Source organism: Panthera onca (genome assembly GCF_046562875.1).
Source record: "Panthera onca isolate mPanOnc1 chromosome E1 unlocalized genomic scaffold, mPanOnc1 haplotype 2 h2.Chr16_ul_7, whole genome shotgun sequence".
Lineage (NCBI taxonomy): Eukaryota > Metazoa > Chordata > Mammalia > Carnivora > Felidae > Panthera > Panthera onca.
The window spans coordinates 627,892-642,399 of NW_027675821.1; the positions used below are offsets into that span (position 1 = coordinate 627,892).

Here is a 14,508-nt window from a genome sequence, read left to right on the forward strand (position 1 = left end):
ACCAGCTCCTAAAAATCTATAAAGAACTTATCAAACTCAACTTATCAACTCAGTGAAGAAATGGGCAAAAGACATGAACAGATACTTACCCAATGAAGACATGGCTTCCAATGAAGATGGCTAACAGACACATGAAAAGATGCTCAACATCACTTATCATCACAGAAATACAAATCAAAATCACACTGAGATACCACCTCACGCCTGTCAGAATGGCTAACATTAACAATTCAGGAAACAACAGATGTTAGTGACATTGCAGAGAAAGGGGAACACTTTTGTGCTGTCGGTGGGAATGCAAACTTGTGCAGCCACTTTGGAAAACAGTGTAGAGTTTGCTCAAAAAATTAAAAATAGAACTACCCTATGATCCAACTGCACTACTAGGTATTTACCAAAAGGATACAAAAATGCTGATTCAAAGGGGCACGTGCACCCCAATGTTTTTAGCAGTACTGTCAACAATAGCCAAATTATGGAAAGAGCCCAAAGGTCCAGCGACTGATGAATAGATAAAGAAAATGCAAAATATATATGCAATGGAATACTATTCAGCAATCAAAAAGAATGATATTCTGCCACTTGCAACAACGTGGGTGGAGATACAGTGTATTATACTAAGGAAAATAAGTCAGAGAAAGATAAATATCATAGGATTTCACTCATATGTGGAATCTAAGACACAAAGCATGTGAACATAGGGGAAGGGAAGGAAAAAATAAGATAGAAACAGAGAGGGAGGCAAATCATAAAAAGATTCTTTTAAAAAAAAGTTTTTATTGTTTATTTATTTTTGAGAGAGAGAAAGACAGAATGTGAGCAGGGGAGGGGCAGAAAGAGAGGGAGACACAGAATCTGAAGCAGACTCCAGGCTCTGAGCTGTCAGCACAGAGCCGGACATGGGTGAACCCATGGACCTTGAGATCATGACCTGAGCTGAAGTCAGACACTTAACCACCACCCAGGTGCCCCCATAAAAGATTCTTAAGAGAGCGGGAAGCAAAGCATAAAAGACTCTTAATGGCAGAAAACAAAATGAGGGTTGATGGAGGGAGGTGGGCAGGGGATGGGCTAAATGGGTGATGGGCATTAAGGAGGGCACTTGTTGGGATGAGCACTGAGAGTAATATGTAAGTGATGAATCACTAAATTCCACTCCTGAAACCATTATTACATTATATGTTAACTAACTTGGATTTAAATAAAGTTTTTTTAAAAATTAAGGGGCACCTGGATGGCTCAGTTCATACGGCATCTGACTTCAACTAAGGTCATGATCTCACAGTTTGTGAGTTCGAGCCCCACATCAGACTCTCTGCTGTCAGCACAGAGCCCACTTTGGATCCTCTGTCCCCCTCTCTCTCTGCCCTTCCTCCATTCATTCTCTCTCTCTCTCAAAATAAATAAATCAACTTAAAATCTTAAAAATAAATAAATACAACTTTAAAAATTAAAAAAAAAATTAATATGAAATTTATTGTCAAATTGGTTTCCATACAACACCCAGTGCTCATCCCAAAAGGTGCCCTCCTCAATACCCATCACCCACCCTACCCTCCCTCCCACCCCCCATCAACCCTCAGTTTGTTCTCAGTTTTTAACAGTCTCTTATGCTTTGGCTCTCTCCCACTCTAACCTCTTTTTTTTTTTTTTCCTTCCCCTCCCCGATGGGTTTCTGTTAAGTCTCTCAGGATCCACATAAGAGTGAAACCATATGGTATCTGTCTTTCTCTGTATGGCTTATTTCACTTAGCATCACACTCTCCAGTTCCATCCACGTTGCTACAAAGGGCCATATTTCATTCTTTCTCATTGCCACGTAGTATTCCATTGTGTATATAAACCACAATTTCTTTCTCCATTCATCAGTTGATGGACATTTAGGCTCTTTCCATAATTTGGCTATTGTTGAGAGTGCTGCTATCAACATTGGGGTACAAGTGCCCCTATGCATCAGTACTCCTGTATCCCTTGGGTAAATTCCTAGCAGTGCTAGTGCTGGGTCATAGGGTAGGTCTATTTTTAATTTTCTGAGGAACCTCCACACTGCTTTCCAGAGCGGCTGCACCAATTTGCATTCCCACCAACAGTGCAAGAGGGTTCCCGTTTCTCCACATCCTCTCCAGCATCTATAGTCTCCTGATTTCTTCATTTTGGCCACTCTGACTGGCGTGAGGTGATATCCGAGTGTGGTTTTGATTTGTATTTCCCTGATAAGGAGCGACGTTGAACATCTTTTCATGTGCCTGTTGGCCATCCGGATGTCTTCTTTAGAGAAGTGTCTATTCATGTTTTCTGCCCATTTCTTCACTGGGTTATTTGTTTTTCGGGTGTGGAGTTTGGTGAGCTCTTTATAGATTTTGGATACTAGCCCTTTGTCCGATATGTCATTTGCACATATCTTTTCCCATTCCGTTGGTTGCCTTTTAGTTTTGTTGGTTGTTTCCTTTGCTGTGCAGAAGCTTTTTATCTTCATAAGGCCCCAGTAGTTCACTTTTGCTTTTAATTCCCTTGCCTTTGGGGATTTGTCGAGTAAGAGATTGCTACGGCTGAGGTCAGAGAGGTCTTTTCCTGCTTTCTCCTCTAGGGTTTTGGTGGTTTCCTGTCTCACATTCAGGTCCTTTATCCATTTTGAGTTTATTTTTGTGAATGGTGTGAGAAAGTGGTCTAGTTTCAACCTTCTGCATGTTGCTGTCCAGTTCTCCCAGCACCATTTGTTAAAGAGACTGTCTTTTTTCCATTGGATGTTCTTTCCTGCTTTGTCAAAGATGAGTTGGCCATACGTTTGTGGGTCTAGTTCTGGGGTCTCTATTCTATTCCATTGGTCTAGGTGTCTGTTTTTGTGCCATGAATATGATTCTTATATTAGGGTCAGCTATATTTTTGTGAACCTTGAAAGTGGTCAGGCTATTGAATAGCATCGATTGTGTTCTCTATTGAGTTCTACGATGGTGTGAATGTTACAGGCTGTGCTCCAAGGGAATTTTATAATTAGTAACGAGTCCCCAAACAATTGCCCCCCCCCACCCCACCCTCGCCGCTTCACAGTCTTGCAGGCTTAGAGACTGAGAAATCCTAGCTAAGTTTCAGAGGCCTTATTTGCCCATAAGAGTTGACCCTGGATTGGTCTCAGGCTTCCAGCCTGGACAGCTCTTGCAGTGAAAGTTGACTTCCCTGGTCATCAGGTAGAATCTCCATTAGCTGTCAATTCTGAGTAACAACCTTTAAGAACCAAACTAAACCTTTGGGTTGCTGACCTCTCCCTAACATGCTATGGTATCCCTTGTACACGATCAAAATGTTGTAGCTGTACTTTGCCTTAAGGGGAATTGTATTGTCTATAAGGGACATGGGCCATTTCTGCCAATAAACTGTCCAAGCGCATTCTCTCCCTCCCCCTCCCCCTCCCCCTCCCTCCAAAGCATTGTTCATCGTATCTGGTGGGATTTTGTTTCCGGGGAGTAGACACTTGCCTTGTTTCTAACATGAAGTATCAGCTATAGTCCATGGTCTCTATTCCAGAACTCACACTGACCTCTACCTAATGCCTTACTGTCTAGTCATCTGATTTTGAACATTGTTGTTTCCATAGTTTTAACTTCCTGTGTCATTATTCCTTAGTTCCTATCTCTTAAGATGATAGCGTTTTTGAACCACACAGTTGTTAACTTCATGTGTATTTTTTCACACATAGTTATGATTAAAAACTGAAGTGTGAGATGAGAAAACTTCTAGGGAAATGCTTTTATTTTCTGCTTTTATAAATAAAAAGAATGTCTAGTTATTGGGTGCTATCATTGTATACAGCTAGTTTTAGAACAAGGAAAATTCTGAATTGATCTTGTTAACTTTATTTTTTAAATGTTGATTTTTGAGAGAGTAAGCAGGGGAGAGGCGGAGAGAGGGGGACAGAGGATCTGAAGTGGGCTCTAGTGCTTACAGCAGAGACCCCAGTATGGGGCTTGAACTCATGAACCATGAGATCATGACCTAAGCTGAAGTCAGACGCTTAACTGACTGAGCCATCCAGGCGCCCTCTTTTTTTTTTTTTTTTTTTTCCAATCCTTATTCACTTTATTTCAGAAAGTGGTAAAATAGCTGTGGAATACAGACCCTGTGAAGAGATCACAGATGCCAGTACTGCAGACGAGCTGCAGGATTTAATTCAAGTATGTGGAGATTAAAGTTCAAGGGTGACATAGCCACTGTAGCCATAATGTAAAGCAACCAGCAGAATTTGGAAGACTTTGGCATTAGCTCTATCATCCTTTGGGAAATGTGAAACTCAAAAACTGCTTTTGACTGCAGGGGATTTCTGGGGCTTTTCCTGAAGTCCTGACCCTTGGCTCTGACCCCTTATTTGAAATTTGGAGAGCAAATTTCATCAGAGCACTGCCACAGTTGTGGACATAGGAGAGGACACAAGCCTTTTAGAGCTCCCCTCAAACAGAATCTCAAGGATTTGGGAACAGAGTAACTATGGCCTTAAATGTGATTATACTACAGCGTTTGAAACCATTATGCCATTCAAATAGGATGTATCACCCAGATGTCGGCATCTCATATATATCTTGCGTGAATATCTTGCTGAAGAACTTTTCTGTAAATCACTCACATGGATGTCCTGAATTAGGGATGAAGTTGCCGAAATAATTTCTAAAAAAAATTTTTTTTTTACATTTATTTATTTTTGAGACAGAGAGAGACAGAGCATGAACGGGGGAGGGTCAGAGAGAGAGGGAGACACAGAATCTGAAACAGGCTCCAGGCTCTGAGCTGTCAGCACAGAGCCCGACGCGGGGCTCGAACTCACGGACCACGAGATCATGACCTGAGCCGGAGTCAGCCGCCCAACCGACTGAGCCACCCAGGCGCCCCGCCAAAATAATTTCTAAAAGAAAATAGTAATGTGCCACATACAGAATGTTAAAAAAAAAAAAAAAAAAGCAAAAATGTGTTTCAGGTCATTGAGAGCTTAATTTGGGGCTAGATTCGTGAATTTTTTTTTTTTCGATTTTTTTTTTTAATGTTTATTTATTTTTGAGAGTGAGAAAGAGCGTGAGCTGGGGAGGGGCAGAGAGAGAGGGAGACGCAGAATCTGAAGCAGGCTCCAGGCTCGGAGCTGTCAGCACAGAGCCCGGCGCGGGGCTCGAACTCACAGACTGCGAGATCATGACCTGAGCCGAAATCAGGCACTCAGCCAGCTGAGCCACCCAGCCGCCCCTCGATTTCTGAATATTTCACTCACCCCACAGTTGCAAAGTTTGTTTTGAAGGGAAGAGAGTGGAGAAAGAGAAGATGGTTACTTTCTGAAAAAGCACTGGAAGATTTTTCGTGCAAAATAATAATGTTAATTGAATCTAAATCAAACCAGTCGAGGAAACTTCAGACGTTTCCAAGTTTAGGCTTTGAGAAGTCTCGCTTCCTGGGGTGCCTGGGTGGCTCCATAGGTTGAGCATCCGACTCTTGATTTTGGCTCAGGTCACGATCCCAGAGTTTGTGGGGTCAGCCCCACGTCGGGCTCTGTGCTGAGCGTGGAGCCTACTTGGGATTCTCTCTGTCTCTCCCTCTGTCCCTCTCCTCCGCTCACGCTTTCTCTCTCTCAGGAAAAAAAAAAATTAAAAAAAAAAAGTCTAGCTTCCTGAAAAAGGTGAAAAGATGAGAAAAAGATTCAGCATTGATGCTAAAGATTTCAGAAACCTGATTATAGCAACAGATCCATTCCTGCATGAGGCCAGTCTTGGAATCAGTTCCATATAAAAACTATTCCTGTGTGCTAGACATTGGGATTAAGATAAAAACCCCCTCTCTCTTGCATTTTACATGCTAGAGGTTGTGCCAGACCATAAGCAAGGACTAAAAATACATTAGAAAAGGGGCTGTGAAGGAAGTAAACTGAGTGCTAGTTGCAGTATTTCAAGAAAATTGTTTAACACGCTGACTATAACATCCTAAGTGCCTTCTCCATGTGGGCGCACAGAGTGGACCTCTGAAAAGTGGCCTTGTTACTTTTTCTAGATCAATGGCTATGTCCAGTCAAGATGAGATGGGGGAAGTTTTCCCACCCAGTGTAAATAAAGGGCTAGAATTGGTTTCCGGCCCTCTTTCCCAGAATGAATTGCTTAGCACTCCCCCCAAACTCCTCCTACAGACATTTAGGGGCCATCGCAGATTCAGTGGTAGGCCCCCATCTAACAGAGTGGTGAATTAATAATCAGCCATGGGTATTGAGAATTTAGAGGAAATGGCAACATTTTAGAATATCTGACTGTGAAGTGTGTTCTCCTCCCCATCGCCCTAACTGGTGCTTATTTTGCAGGTCAGCTACTTTTCTTGGAAGCAGTATGGCCAGGGGGAGGAAGAACGTCTCTCGGATTTAAGCTTTGAAGAGCAAGAGTTCAAATTGCTAGAGCTGGACTAGCATTTTTTAATTTCCCAGGATGCCAGGTCCTGTGGCTTCCTTGGAAGCTCTGCTCCACTCCCCCACCCTTCCACCCCTCAGAGCTGCGGGAGTGCGGGGCCACCCAGATCTGAGTCCAAGTACTACCTTGCTGTGAGCAGCCCCGGGCAGGGGAGGGGGGGGGAGGGGGGAGGGGGGGAGTGGGGGGGAGTGGTGGCCTTTGCAGGGTGGAGGGAGGCCTGGGCCCCAAGTGATTCTGGGAAAAGGGCCCGCTCTGCTGGTGCGGAGCCCATCTCCAGGGAGCTAATAAAGGTGGTGTAAATAAAGATGTCATAAATAAAGGGTGGGACGTGGGCGGGGAGGGCGCACAGTTGCTAACTGCGCGCGCGCATCACGGGGCTGCCATAATGGTTTGGCTCCCGCTCAGGGCCCAGCGCCAGTACCCCACTCGCCTGGGTCGCTGCACCCCGGAGCCTCCGCGTGTCATGTCCCGGCTGCGCCTGTTGGCCCCACTGCTTCTCTTTATGTGGCAACCGTTGTGGCTGCTGGTCCAGGCAGCTCAGCCTCCGGAGTGGGCCCTGGACCCTGCCCAGCTGACTTCCGACCCCCTGGAGGCGGCTGAGCCCTGGTCTTCTCGCTCCTCTGATCCCCCGCCCGAATCGCCCCAGGCACTTACACGCCCAGCTGAGCCGGGGGGCTTTAATTACCCGGGGTCCTCTGCTCCAGCCCAGATGTTGGCCCCGCCTAAGGAGTTGACCGAGACTTTGGTTCCATTCCTGGACACGGATTCGTTTGGTGAGCTACCCCCAGGGCCAGATGAGGATCTGAATGACCAGCTAACCCAGCATCAAAGGCTCCCAGAGGTGGTTCCAGTGCCAGGTTGGGATCAGAATCAGACCATAGCTCCGCCTCCTCAACTCAAAAGTAAGACTAAAACTGTAGGTTTAGATCAGGCCGAAGATCACCAGTCATTTGAAATACTTGTTCCATCTCTGGATAGTCAGAGTTCAAAGCCAACAAAGTTTATTGTTTCACCCCTAAACCTGAAGAAAGATCTAGCTCAGCATCGAAGGCTTGCCAAAGTTGTTAGAACTCCAAACCAATTTGCAAATAAAGAGCACCTACAACAACAGCTGCAGGATGATTATTTAGATTCCAATATGGGTCTCCTGTATCCTGAGGAGAACCTACCTATGGGTTTCCCAGGGGGACCAGATCAACTTCCAAACTTCTCTGAGGAGGCTGAAATTTCTCCACCCTTGCAGAAGACCCCAAATCATCTAGAGTCCCCTGAGGAAGCTGAATCTTTTTTGCCCCAAGGGGAGGCTCAGGCTCAGCATCCAGAGCCCTCTGAAGAGACAGAAACATCTCTACTTGAGCAGGAGGCTCCATCTCAGCATCCAGAGTCCCTTAAGGATGGAAATTCAGCAAACCCACAAGAGGCCCCAGCTGAGCCTTCAAGTACCCCTGAAGAGGTCGAACCTTCTTCAGTCCAGCAGGAAGCCTCAGCTCATCCTACAGAGGCCCCCGAGGAAGTGGAACCTTCTCCAACCCCCCAGGAGGCCCCTGCTCAGCCTCCAGAGCCATCTAAGGACATCATATCTCAACTGTTAGCACATCATGAAGTAAATGTGCTATCTCCAAGTCAGAGTGAAGCTCAGAAGCCAAGCTTCCCCAATGTCACTGTTAAACCTCTGGATCTTACCATAACTCTAACTCAGCCTGCGGAGCACCCTGAGGAGGCTGGACCTACCCCAGTCCAGCAGGAGGCCCCTGCTCAGCGTGCAGAGCGCCTCGAGGAGGTTGAACCTACCCCAGTCCAGCAGGAGGCCCCTCCTCAGCCTGCAGAGCGCCTCGAGGAGGTTGAACCTACCCCAGTCCAGCAGGAGGCCCCAACTCTAGTTCCAGAGTTCCCTATCGAGTATTTAACTCAACTTGCAGTAAGTGATGAGGTGACATCTCTACCTCTAGGTCAGTATCCAGATTATTTAATGTTTCCCAGGGTTATAGGTAAGCCTTTAGATGTGGAATTTACCACAACTCCAGGGCCTGATAAAGGTGTTGAATCTTCTATAGCCCAGCAAGAGGCCCCACCTCAGCCTCTTGAACATACTGAGGAAGCAGAACTTTCTCTAACCCAGCAAGAGACCTCGGGTAAGCCTCCAGAGGAGGTTGAGCCTTCAAGTGAGCAGGAGACCCCAGGTCAGCCTTCCGAGCCTCCTGGGGTGATTGATCCTTCTCTAAGGCAGCAGGAGACCCCAGCTCAGCCTTCAGTGCCTCCTGAGGAAGGTAAGCCTTCTCTAAGCAAACAGGAACCCCCAGCTCAGCTTCCAGACCGTTTTGGAGAAGCTGAACTTTCTCCAACCCAGGAGGAGGCCTTAGCTCAGCTTGCAGAGCTCCTTAATGAGGCAGAATCTTCAACCCAGCAGGAGACTCCAGCTCAGTCTCCAGGGGAGATAGAATCTTCTGCAACCCTGCAAGAGCAACCAGCTCAGCCTCCAGAGCTGCCTTCCAGGGAGGTGGAACCTTCTCCAACCCAGCAGGAGCACCCAGCTCAACCTCTATGGCATCATAAGATGACAGTTTCACCTCCAGGTCACTACCATGATCAACATTTAAACCTGCCCAATGTCAGTGTGAAACCTCCAGATGTGCAGCTTACCATGACTGCAGAACCCACTACAGAGGTGGGACCTTCTGCAGTTCGGCACGAGACTATAGCTCAGCCCTCAGTGCCTCTTAATGTGGAACCTTTTGAAACCCAGCATGAAGCCCCAACTCTGCCTCCACAGTCCCCTGAGGTTGAATCTTTGCCAGTCCAACAGGAGACTCCAACGCAATCTCCAGAATCTACCACACAGGAGAAACTTCCAACACAGCAGGAGACCCCAGTTCAGTATCCAGAATATCCTGGAGAAGTTGAACCTTCTACAACCCAGCAGGAGGCCCTAGCTCAGCAATCACAGGCCCCTGAGGAGGGTGAATCATCCTCAACCCAGGAGGAGGCCCCGACTCAGCTTCCAGAGGCCCAGGAAGAGGGTGAACCTTCCCCTCTCCAGGAGGAGGGCCAGGGTCAGCACCCACAGGCCTCCGAGGGGAGTGAACCACCTACAACCCAGGAGGAGTCCCCAGCTCAGCATCCACAGACCCCTGAGGAGGTTGAATCTTCAACCCAGCAGGTGGCCCCAGCTCAGTTTCCAGTCCTCCAGGAGTCCCCAGCTATATCCCCTGAGCCCCCTAAGGAGGTGGAACCTTCTCCCACACCTCAGGAGCCCCCAGCTCAGCCTTCAGAGCCCGGTAATGAGGCAGAATCTTTTCCAACTCAGCAGGGAGCCCCAGTTGTATCCCCTGAGCCCCCTAAGGAGGTAGAACCTTCCACACAGCAGGAGGCCCCACCTCAGCCTTCAGACCCTCCTGAGAAGGTGGAACCATCTCCAGTCCAGCAGGAAACCCTATCTCTACCTCTCGAGCCACTTAAGGAGATAGAACCTTCTCTAACACAACAGGAGGTACAAGCTCAGCCTTCAGAGGCCCCTGAGAAGGTAGAACCATCTCCAATTCTGCAGCAGTCTCCAACTCAACCTCCGGAGCCCTCTAAGGAGGCAGAAACTCCTCCAGCCCAGCAGGAGGCCCCAGTTCAGCCTCCAGAGCCACCTGAGGAGGTTGTAGCACAACCTCCAGTCCATAATGAGGTGACAGTTCCACCTCTAGGACAAGAGCAAGCTCAGCATCCAAACTTGCCCAATGTTACTGTTCAGCCTGCTGACCTGGAGCTTACTGTAACTCCAGAACCTACTGTGGAGGCTGAGCAGTCTACAATCATGCAGCAGACTCTAGCTCCTCCAGAGGACACTGAGGTGACACCTCCACATCCAGAGCAGGTCCAGGCTCAGCATCCAAATTTGACTGAAGTCAGAGTTCAGCCTTTAGACCTGGAACTGACCATAACTCCAGAACCCACTACAGAGGTTGAAACTTCAACCACGCAAGAGATCCCAGGTCACCCTTCAGAGCCACCTAAGGAGGTTGTAGTTCAGCCTCCACTGTTTCAGGAGGTGACAGTTCCAACTCCAGGTCTGGATCAAGCTCGTCATCCATCGTCACCTAATGTAACAGTTCAGCCTTTGGACTTGGTGCTTACTGTAACTACAGAACCCACTACGGATGTTAAACATTCCTCAGCCCTGCAGCAAACTACCGCTCCTCCAAAGGACCTTGAGGTGACATTTCCACATTCAGAGCACATTCAGCATCCAACCTTAACTAAAGTCACAGTTAAACCTTTGGACCCAGGGCTTACCGTAACTCCAGAATCCACTACAGAGACTGAACCTTCTCTAACCATGCAAGAGACCCCAACCCAGCCTCCAGAGCCACCCAAGGAGGTTGTTCAGTATCCGTCCCAACAGGAAGTGACAGTTCCTACTCCAAGTAAGGATCAAGGTCAGCAACCAACATTGCCCAGTGTCACAGCTCATCGTGTGGACTTGGGGCTTACCATAACTCCAGAACCTACTACAGAGGCTGAACATTCTACACCCGTGAAGGAGACTACAGCTCCTCCTCCAAAGGACCTTGAGGTGACACTTGCACATCCAGAGCAGGTTCAGAGTCAGCATCCAAACCTGACTGAAGTCACAGTTCCACCTATGGACCTGGAACTTACTGTAACTGCAGGATCCAGTGTGGAGACTGAACCTTCTCCAACCATGCGAGACACCCCAACTCAGCCTCCAGAGCCACCTAAGGAGGTTGTAGTTCAATATCCATTCCAGCAGGAAGTGACAGTTCCAACTCCAAGTAAGGATCAAGGTCAGCATCCAGCATCACCCATCATCCCATTTCGTCATGTGGAGCTTACTATAACTCCAGAACCTATTACAGAGGCTGAACATTCGACAACCCTGAAGAAGACTACAACTCCTCCCCCAAAGGACCTTGAAGTGACACTTGCACATCCAAAACAGGTTCAGAGTCAACATCGAAACCTGACTGAAGTCACGGTTCCACCTATGGACCTAGAAATTCCTGTAAGTCAGCAACCAGAGTCATTTGAGACAGGTTTTCCTCCAACAACTGAACATCCTGTGGTGCATTTTGTAAAGTATACCTCAGAAAAGGCATACACAACTTTAACTTGGCAACCAGAACAGAATGCCACCACAGACCTCAAAATATGTGAGCGCTGTACCTGCAAAGAGGAGACACTGTCGTGTGTTGGTCTCAGCCCACAGCAGAGGCTCCGCAGAGTGCCCGTGCTGGAGCCCGACACCTACAACGGCACCTTCACCATCTTGTAAGAATCGCCTTTACTTGTTTGTTCTCTGCCTCCTGCTTGACATGGCAGTCTCTTCCTCAATGTCGTCCTGGGCCTTCCTCATCTCCCCAACCACGTTGACTGACTTTCTGTTTTTACCTTTTCTTTGTCAACTATCCCTTATCTTCATTTTCCTTTTTACTACTGTTCGCCCTTCTGCAATCTTTTACTTGTAATTGTCCTTATTCTTTTTCCTTATCCAATTTTTAGCCCCATTATTTCATTCCTTAACCTCTACTCTCCCATTTTTGCTCCATCCTCTATAATAGGATACAACAGAGTAGTGAAGAGTAGAGATTCTGGAACTAGATTGCCTGCGTTTGGGCCGAGGTCTGTCATCTATTAGCTTTGTGACTCAGTTTCCTTTTCTGTGAAATGGAAATTATGATAGTTACCATCTCATGGGATTATGGTGAGATCTAGATGAGGTAATACATATGAAGCACTTGGATCAGTGCCTGGCGAAATATGAGTGTTAGCTGTTATTATTTTGATTCCCCAGACCTCATCTTTGACGCCCGGCCTTCCACATACAGTACTCAGTTTGGGCCCAACCCAAGAGTAAGTACTATGGGCGCCACACTAGGATGAAATCGTCTTCAGAACATGAAATGACAGGTGGGAAGAAAGGAAATGGTCATAAAAAGGGAGGTGGCATGTAATTAAGTACTAAAAGAGGTACCATGGGTGTTGGAATTCAGCAGACTCTGTAATCAGCGGAGTATGGAGGTCAGGGAGAGCTGCATGGATAAGCTAACACTTTAGCTGAGACTTAAAGAGTGGCTCTGATGTGTTAAATAGAGAAAAAATGGGTATAAGTCTAGGCAAAGGCACGGCTGCAGGAATGATCAGGAATTAAGAATTAGGTTAAGCAGTTAAAGATCCAATTACGAGAAACCTTGACTATCAGCTAGAGAGGTTTGAACGTTAGATTCTGAGTTATAGAGAGCCATTGAAAGTTTTCAAGCATGAGATATACAGAACGCTGAAACAGGATTATTTTCAGTTCCCCATATAGGCCGATCTGGAGAGGAGAGCTTGATCCAGCGAGACCAGATAGAATGTTCTAACAAAACCTGGGAATAAAGTAACAAGGGGCCGACTCAGAGTGGCTGAAAAGAGTAGAAAGAAAAGCCTTGAGAGCACTGCAAAGGAGGAAGTGACAAGATAGACTAACTGATGACAGTCGCGGGTGGGGTGTGCACGGGAAAGAGAAAACTCAGATATTACTCTGAAACTTCTGTCCCAGATAAGGAGAATGATGGAAGTTGAGGCATCTTTTACCAGGGAACACAGAGCAACCAGAAGGCTTCAGGTTGACTGGAAATGTCCACCAGGCACATGGGCAGATGGGTATCTGTTTTGAATTTATTCCTGACTCCCCTGAAAAAAATGTGTATATAAACTGACCAGGTAAGCTGTTGCTGAGGGAAGAGGACAAAACTAAAGGTAAAGATTCAAAGTCATACGCAGAGTTAGCGGTTGAAACTGAACCTCAGGCATTTAATAGCTTCTCTTAAACATGTGTAATTCATGGATACATGAATTATCATGGATACTTTTTTTTGTTTTTAATGTCACAGGTATAGAGGATAAAACGTGAAAATCCCACCCCACCCTCCCTACCACTCATAAGATAACTCCTGTCACCTTTTTGGTGTGTGTCCTTCCTTCCCATCTCTTTCCTTTGCATTTTTTCCTAATTTCCTAATGAGGGGATACTTTTTAATTCCTTGCCCAGTGATTTGTTGCTTTTCCCTATACAATATGTCTAAGAAATCTTTCCATGTTAGTTATTCTAATTTCTAACTTCCCTTATCCTTCTAACACCTAGAGAGGTTTCAGTAGAGGGCTTCTTTACATTTGTTTGCTGATAATGGTAAATTTTTTACCATTTTTTTCGTTGAATTATTATTTTCTCATTGATTTGTGGAAGGAACCATTTTAGACACATAAGTGATTTGGGGGAAAAAAATACTTATCTCCAGAGTAATTAACAGGCGTTATCTACCCAAGGAATGGAACAAATAGGAAGTTCAGGTTCTAAGGAGCTGGCTTGTTTGTGCCAGTGGCCCCACGCTATCTCTTTATTAATTGCACCACCTGGGATGCTGATAGCCGCGGAAATTAGAAAGTTGGCATTTACTGCATTGGAATATTCCCCACAAGGTTGCCAGTGATTCTTTTATTTATTCTGTTCATTCCTTTCCTACCTATTCAAGGATCTGAACTGTGTTTCTTCACAGAAATTTCCAAGGAAACTCTATTTCTCACATTGATGAAAATGTATGGAAGGGATACCGTTGGGCTGAGAAACTGTGAGTATATTCTCTCCAAATACGAATACAAAAAAAAAAAAAACAAAAAAAAAAACTAACTGCATTCTAAGGTCCTTCTTGGTCCAGAACTTTGAAGTCAGTAGCTCTGAGGAAAGGTGTTTCCCCTTCCATATCCCAACTCGACCTCTACCGATTGCAATTCTGTGTTAATTTTTTTTTTAACGTTTATTTATTTTTGAAACAGAGAGAGACAGAGCATGAACGGGGGAGGGTCAGAGAGAGGGAGACAGAGAATCTGAAACAGGCTCCAGGCTCTGAGCTGTCAGCACAGAGCCCGACGCAGGGCTCGAACTCACGGACCGCGAGATCATGACCTGAGCTGAAGTCGGCCGCTTAACCGACTGAGCCACCCAGGCGCCCCATCTGTGTTTATTTTAAAAATTAAATTTGGCAGGTTCCCTTTAAAATTAGAATCAATTTCAACTTATTTTCCATTATACAAGGAATACGTG

General features: G+C 46.2%; 2 protein-coding genes across 5 annotated transcripts in view; both read left to right on the forward strand.

The window, feature by feature from the left end:
• Positions 1 to 6,780: 6,780 nt before the first annotated feature.
• Positions 6,781 to 10,741, forward strand: LOC145712421 (uncharacterized). Its single transcript, XM_081794854.1, has 2 exons — positions 6,781 to 10,620; positions 10,712 to 10,741. Exons 1-2 carry the CDS (start codon positions 6,808 to 6,810, stop codon positions 10,739 to 10,741), a joined length of 3,843 nt encoding a protein of 1,280 aa, XP_081650980.1. The 5' UTR covers positions 6,781 to 6,807.
• Positions 10,600 to 14,508, forward strand: part of LOC145715182 (leucine-rich repeat-containing protein 37A2-like) — a 45,159-nt gene continuing 41,250 nt past the window's right edge. For all 4 annotated transcript variants that reach the window (XM_081794856.1, XM_081794857.1, XM_081794858.1 and 1 more), the window contains exons 1-2: positions 10,600 to 11,696; positions 13,964 to 14,035. In XM_081794856.1, the coding sequence (XP_081650982.1) occupies positions 10,744 to 11,696; positions 13,964 to 14,035 (1,025 nt within the window). In that variant the 5' untranslated portion in view covers positions 10,600 to 10,743. The remainder of the gene's footprint in view (positions 11,697 to 13,963; positions 14,036 to 14,508) is intronic.